At 36.1% G+C, this 6814-nt stretch overlaps 3 protein-coding genes across 3 annotated transcripts in view; 1 reads left to right on the top strand and 2 right to left on the bottom strand.

Moving 5' to 3' along the window:
* Positions 1-198: 198 nt before the first annotated feature.
* On the bottom strand, positions 199-1459 carry LOC116301109 (dual specificity protein phosphatase 23). The gene is made up of 2 exons (XM_031710113.2): positions 1123-1459; positions 199-456 (listed from the first exon to the last, which is right to left on the bottom strand). The coding sequence occupies exons 1-2, from the start codon at positions 1423-1425 to the stop codon at positions 268-270; spliced, it is 492 nt and encodes a 163-aa protein (XP_031565973.1). The 5' UTR covers positions 1426-1459; the 3' UTR covers positions 199-267.
* Positions 1460-1594: 135 nt separating this feature from the next.
* The window catches only part of LOC116301114 (sacsin), a 34806-nt gene continuing 29586 nt past the window's right edge, over positions 1595-6814 (top strand). The window contains exon 1 of the mRNA XM_031710122.2: positions 1595-1692. The gene's annotated coding sequence lies outside the window, so the exon portion shown is untranslated. The remainder of the gene's footprint in view (positions 1693-6814) is intronic.
* LOC116301116 (dual specificity protein phosphatase 23) lies at positions 2962-5631 on the bottom strand. The gene is made up of 2 exons (XM_031710125.2): positions 5010-5631; positions 2962-4225 (listed from the first exon to the last, which is right to left on the bottom strand). Exons 1-2 carry the CDS (start codon positions 5289-5291, stop codon positions 4031-4033), a joined length of 477 nt encoding a protein of 158 aa, XP_031565985.1. The 5' UTR covers positions 5292-5631; the 3' UTR covers positions 2962-4030.

The raw sequence follows: 6814 nt of genomic DNA, 5'->3' as shown, positions 1-6814 counted from the left end.
AGGCGTTTTAAAAAACGAAATTTGCGAAATGCCAGTCATCGTCACCATCAGTTCTGAGCCAAGTTTTAAAATGTCATGCAAGCAGTGCAGTATTTTGGTCGTACGAGGAGCCAAGCAAAAAATAATTAAATAAATGTAGTATCTCATAAATTAAAACCGTTATGAAAGGGTTAAGTTAAATGAACACCGTGACAAAAACAGTCAACAAACTTCAAAATTTTAATTTTGATACATTAATATATATATAATTCATTTAAAAGCTAAATTTCATTGTTTCAAGCTTTTCTCATAAGCTTTGACAAGGTTTTCCCTCTCTTCATTGGAAATAGCATTGGGTCTATTTTGTCGTATTCTTTGGATTGCTTCTTCAGCCTTTAGTGAGTCAGCTTTGACAGCATAACATGCTAACAGAACACTTGCACGACCTTGTCCTTCACCACAGTGCAGAGCAACACTCTGGAAATAACAAGAAAATTTATCCTCTTATAATCGTTTTCAACGAAACAGAGATAGCAATACGACCATCTGGATATTAGTCATGAGTGCCTTGGGTCAGTGAGTAGAGTTGCTCGTTGATTCCGTGAGTGGTTTCTGAGGGTTCTCCGGTTTTCCTCCCTCCGCAAAATGTCCTTTCGTCCTTTCGACACTGAATGAAATAGGGGCACTACTACTGAAATTTCAATTCTGGCCCACCCTACCCCCCATTGAGGATCATGGATTTTAACGCCCCTAGAATTTCTTCTTAGGCTTTCCTCATGCATCACCTCGCTGAGTTAGCCCGAGGTATTTTAATTTTAATTTGAATATTAATGTAGCAGTTTACATATAAATATTAGTTATTTTAGAAATTTTGTTATTCATTTGTTAAAGGGAGGGTTGGCAGATATATTTTTGAGATTTTTAAGATAATTCTATTAACAACAATAATCTCCACTCTATATTTTATAATCATATTTATATTTAAGTATTTTACATGTTAAGAGGGCCACAGAGTCATCGCTTAGAACACTGTCACGTGCTACCCTTATGTCACGCAATAGTTTGAATAATATAGATATATATCAAATTTATAAATAGAATTGATGTGTTGGTTCTTGCATGCACATCATGCACAATACTTACACCTCCATTGGCACCGACTTGCTCTACCAGTTTATAAAAATCATTAGCTTGTTCTATTGAATTCATCCCACCATTTTCAACCGGCATATGAACACTCGTGAGGTCAACTCCGTGAAAATCCGGCACTGTCTCTGTGAGCGAGACGAGGTGTGTTACGCCATTATTCTTCAGATATTCCAAATCACTTTTTGCTTTGGGTTTCGACACAGCTGCCAATTCCCCATATTTTAGCCACCAGAATCCTTTAGGGATCTCGGCTGCTGAGCTGTAGAGTCTACGAGCTATTCTAGACACAGAGTACATCTCGATAGCTTGAGCCGTTTACTTACAGATCAGCCTACAGATGGACGTAAAAGAATGGGACCCGTGATAAGTGAGTTAGCTACTTTTGATTGGTTGAGAGGGATCACGTGATATTTTCCCGCGTCTTTCTATGCAGGAATCCAGTATTGAGCATGAAATATTTTTGCTCAAGTCGCTCGAGTTGCTTTGACTTGAAAGGGAAAATTAGCCCTTGAGCGATGATTTCATGCTTCAAAGAATTAAAGAAAGCCCAAGTCCAAAGTCCAGGTATGTTCTTTATTCTTTTCTACGAATATTTTACTAGATGCTTGACTTAATTCAAGCTTATTGTCATCTGTTAGAGAGCGTTACAAGTGTAGTCACGCATGGTCGTAGTATATCTTCTAAAGGCTGAGTATTATATATAAAATAGTCAGTCTTTTCTGACAACTAATGATATAATTTGCTTAATAAAACTTTGCTATGTAACTTGCCCTGATGGCAGTGAATATATTATGAGGGAATCAATGTAGATGTGACAGAGTCAAAAGACACTATTTTGGACAGTAATTATTTAGTCATAAATCTATATTTTTAATTAGGAATGCCTCGTGTACACATAGGAATGTAATTCTTTAGTTAACTGTTTGCGTGGAAAATGCGTAAGCAAGAAATAATTTCCGTACGTAATTACATTACAGTGAGTCATGCCTAGGTTTGGCGCTTGTTTACGTAAGTTCGTGTTTGGGACATCCTGTTTGCGCCTAGGGCGTGCAACATTGCGTAGGATGTGTAAGGTCTTAAGAATGCAGGTTTTCCCATAAAAGTAGGCCCAAACTAAGCTTAAATCAGTGTAGTAAAAGTTCTTGAAGACGTTGCACATATCAAGACAAGGAATTCTCTACGATGTAAAGAGATATCCTGTAATCTCGTTCCCGTTTTTTTTCGAGTATTGTAAAGTTGTGTGAATTTTTCAATAAATTCTTTTGTCAAAACCACTTGCAATCTGATTCATAGCTGAGCGCCTTGCCGCCAGTTACATAGAGAAGAATTTTCGGGAATTTTGACGTTTGATATCGTTTGACAGTTGAAGGAAGTTGAGGGGGAAGGAGGTTGCAGTTGGGGTGTTAAGTGACCATCAAAGACCTAGTATACCACCCCATCTGTTGCCTCATCGGACATGTTTTCACGCCAGATTGTTATGCCGCAAAATGAATAGAACTTCAGGCATTGCAAAAATAATAGAATAACGATTTATATATAAATAGCTGCTCCTTTCAATGGAGATGATAATGATGATAAAAATATAAGTTACATGGAAAACTTTATTCAGATAATGCACATCGAAAATTAGATTTTTCAATTTTAAGTTTAATTTCAAGTTATTACTGTCATAGCATCATCACTTGCATAATTTAATTCAATCCATCTACCTCAATCCTTCTTTTTCTCCCTCCTATGTGCTATTCCATTTCACCTTTATATCATTCCAAAGTGAAATGCAGTTGAGCAAATATCAAACATAAATATCCTTATAAGCATAACTAAAGACTATAACGAGATGAATAAATTTTATTTTTAACAACAGAAAAAAATAAGATAATTGAAGTGAAGTATGAAATTATAATTGTGATAAGAGCTCTATTTGGTTGTATTCTTGAAATTTAAATCCATTAAGAAGAAAATGCTAATTAACCTCAATATACCTAATTTGCGAGTACTGAGATGTATTCGATTACTTTACTTTGAACTTGACAATGGTGTCAAAAGGACACCAAAATGTCATTCTTCAAAAAATATACAATAATATTGCTGTAAAATGTACTTCAAACTATGTAACTCTAAAAAAAGTTTTGTTTTGATGTTTCCACAAAGTTGGTTTAATAATGAACAGTTTGTTTACTAGCAGCCCTAAATAAATCAGTGAGTATCATTTATATTTATACAGTGTTATATATTTGTTATATGAAATATTACCACATCATACTAATGCATATTCACCAATATGATATAGATTCAGGTCCATATATTGCAGATTTTGAATTCTTTTTCAATATAAATAATGAAGTGTACAGTATAAAAGTGTTTAAAAACTCAGCCTTATTTATTCTGATACATTAGTGACAGAATAAACCTGAAGTAATTAGCCTTCTCTGCATGCAGGTAACCTTTGCTATTTGAAACCCCTAATCACTTTAAGGCTTGGGGTCCCAATGTACAACAATGCATGAAGACGATCCCCATAAAGTATGGGAGAGGAAACAGAGCAGGCTTCAGCTAAAATTAAAAAAAATTATATTTTCTAGAATGTTTTAGGGACCATAATTTTGGTAGCCTGTGTAATGGCACTTTGGGGAGGGGGAAGGGAAGGAGGACTGTTAAACACCTCATCCTCTTCCCCTCCCTCCCTCTCCAAAGTGCCACTATGTAGGCTATGTTTTGAGGACCATGGAGTAGAGCAATTTTAAATCTTTATAAAAATATGTTAACTCAAAGATGTGAGGTTAATTATGTCACAGCATACAAGATAAAAAATAAAAGGTTATGCTTAGGAAAATATTAGGTCTGTCCCCCTGGATATATTTTCAGAGATTCATTACAATATAGCCTAATTTGGGGATCAATGTTATTCACATTGTTTTAAGTATTCTGCAAATTTAACTATAACTTTTTCTTGTTCAACGGTTTCTATTGACCCTGGCCTCTTGGATCTCACAGTAGCTATTGCATCTTTTGCACACAGTCTTTTTGTTTCTACTAAGTAACAAGCTAACATTGTTCCCACTCGACCTTTTCCATATTGACAGTGTACAGCTACGGCCTGTAAAAAATCAGATTCATTGTGTTTTTCAGTACTTTTTGTTATGTTTGTTTTATGTATAAATTTTCAAGTTAAGTTTTGTTTGTATTTCATATTTCCTCCCCATTACTTCATAGTATGCAAACAATTAGTTTTAAATTAAAAAGAAAAAGTAAATATTTGATAAGTAAACATAGGGAACTCATTAATGTTGCCATAATGTAAATTCATAATAATACTATCCTTATTGCTAAAAAAACACATATAATTTCAAAATAATGTCATTTCAAAAAATGAAATTTAGGGCAAATGAAAACTAAATAAAAATGAAATAAAAAAAACTCATAGAACCAAAAAAATGGCTTGGGATGCCTGTGATACAGATCGCGTCACATGAAAGAAAAAAGACTTTTTCATGCCAAACTTTACTTCTATCACTTTTCTTGTAAAATCATATACTTAGTTTTACTTTTTGACTTAACATTTTATTGAGTCTATCTGGTTTCATTTGCGTTCGTGAGCGTAAATGGCGATAATTTGATCCGAGCTTCGGCTAGCAGTCGGTAGGTTCTCGTACCAAAACAAAAGGAAAAAATACGGGGTAAAGTACGAGGTCAAAATTCCCTTCTGGAAATGTTTACACCACTAGATAATATAAATACTATCAAAAAAGGATGGAAAATCAAATGGGTAAATTTTACGTGTCTTTCTGGGATTTTTTCTCGCGATGGATTATCCTCAATCCCAAGAGACCCGGCATAGTGGCTCGGAGATCGTGAGCTTAAAAAAATCTAGCACAACTTACTTCCCCTTTGCTGTTTGTTTGTTCAACAATCTTGAGAAACTCTTTGATCTGATCCAATGTCGGAGGAGTTAAGTCAACAACAGGGATATGGCTGAACTTGAGATTGACAAAGCCATCAATGTCAATAGTCGAAGACAGTGGAGATTCAGTCAAAGTGATAAGATGCTGGATTCCTTGGCTCATCAAGTACTGTATGTCAGATTTCGAAGACGGGTATGCCAGACCGGCTAATTTTCCTTCTTCGAGCCAAGAAAAGTTTCTTGGTGGTAGAGATGATGACATTTTTGGAGCGGCGAACCTCGATGTGTACGGCCGGTCTGCCGGGTACCTCGCTTTATTTTCTGTTAATGTATAACCCGGTGTATAACAATGAACAGAGCTAACCAATCCGCGGTGCGATTTTTATTATGATTTCCACAAGTCAGTGAACAAGTGTTTCACACGAAGTAGCGTAGCGTTTAGCAGACCTCCATTCTGGGATTCCACCACGTCACATGAAAGAGGAGCTGGGATGCAAAATGAAATTTTTACGTTTTCTATTTTGAAGTCTTTGTTCCGAAGACGGAAAAGATATAGACACGTGACGTTACAAGAAACAGGGCTCCTCAAACCTTATGTGTCACGCCACCTGTTGTTACTCAAAAACAAAGCCAGCACCAAAACTTATTAGTAAAAGATACCACTTTCTTTTTCATTTTAGCGAAATTCTGAAGTCAATTTGTTCCGAAGACGTAAAAGATGGTGATAGAGACACTAGCCAGTTGCAAGGACCAGGGCTCCTAAGACCTTAGGTGGTGGCTTTTATAATACATTTCGGAGTCACGGGCTAGCTTTGTATTTTGAGTAACAGCAGGTGACGTAACAACTTTTACCGAATAGAATCTACCCATCATCTGCTCTTGAGAATTATTGGCACCACAAATTGTTAGTCTGGGTCTTTAGTGTCAGACAAAAACCTTCAATAAATTGTATCAAAACCCAAAAAAACCTTTATGGCTAACTCCTGACAGATCGAATTGATTTTGCTTGTTGAAGTTAGGTCTTTCGGAGAAAGAAAAACCGGAGAACCTGGAGAAAATGAGAGACCTAACATATTAGAGAGTTTTAGATAGACTTTTTTTCTTCCCGCAAACGGCAAACGTGACCACGTTTGCATCGTTTTCCTGTATTTTACTTTACCTCTTTCATATCTTTCATATCACAAAAAAATTTTCTTTTGTTTTTCTACTACTTGGATTTTTTTGCGATTCATTTTCACTTATTTAAAAGAATTTTTCATTGATCAACTGACGTTACACGTTTGCCGTGAACGTCAATCTAAAACTCTCTACTAGCTCCGATGTACCTGACGTTGAACGCCAAGTCCAGGGATTAAACCCGAAACAACAGAGGTGAGGGGCGAGTGTACCACCACTACACCGCCCCTCGCTGACTAGTTTCCGTTCCTAGTGTTTCGTGCCTGGGCAAAATATTCAAGGCTTATATCAACAGTTACCGCTTTTGTTTCTTAATGGACAAATATTTTATCATCTTGAAGAAATGATTTTTACTCTCAAGCCCCCGCAAGTGTAATTTTTTTCAGCTTGCAAGGAAGTAAAGCCGCTGCAGTCAGCGCTATTATAATACGTCGCCCCTTACTACTGTGAGTTTAATAACCTGTCTAGTTTATATCATATCTCTGAGTAGAGTTACATGCTGTTATTATCATTATTTAATATTTTTTTCCACGCCGTTCTTCAGTTTTCCGTCTACTACGAGAATCATCACTTCCTAAGGGAGACCACATCGCATTGACCCGTTCTGGG

Source organism: Actinia tenebrosa, unplaced genomic scaffold (assembly GCF_029948245.1).
Source record: "Actinia tenebrosa isolate PJP-AT-01 unplaced genomic scaffold, QUT_ActTen_1.0 PGA_scaffold8__29_contigs__length_14323225, whole genome shotgun sequence".
Lineage (NCBI taxonomy): Eukaryota > Metazoa > Cnidaria > Anthozoa > Actiniaria > Actiniidae > Actinia > Actinia tenebrosa.
The sequence above is the reverse complement of the archived record's forward strand: the minus strand, read 5'-3'. Positions and strand labels throughout refer to the sequence as shown.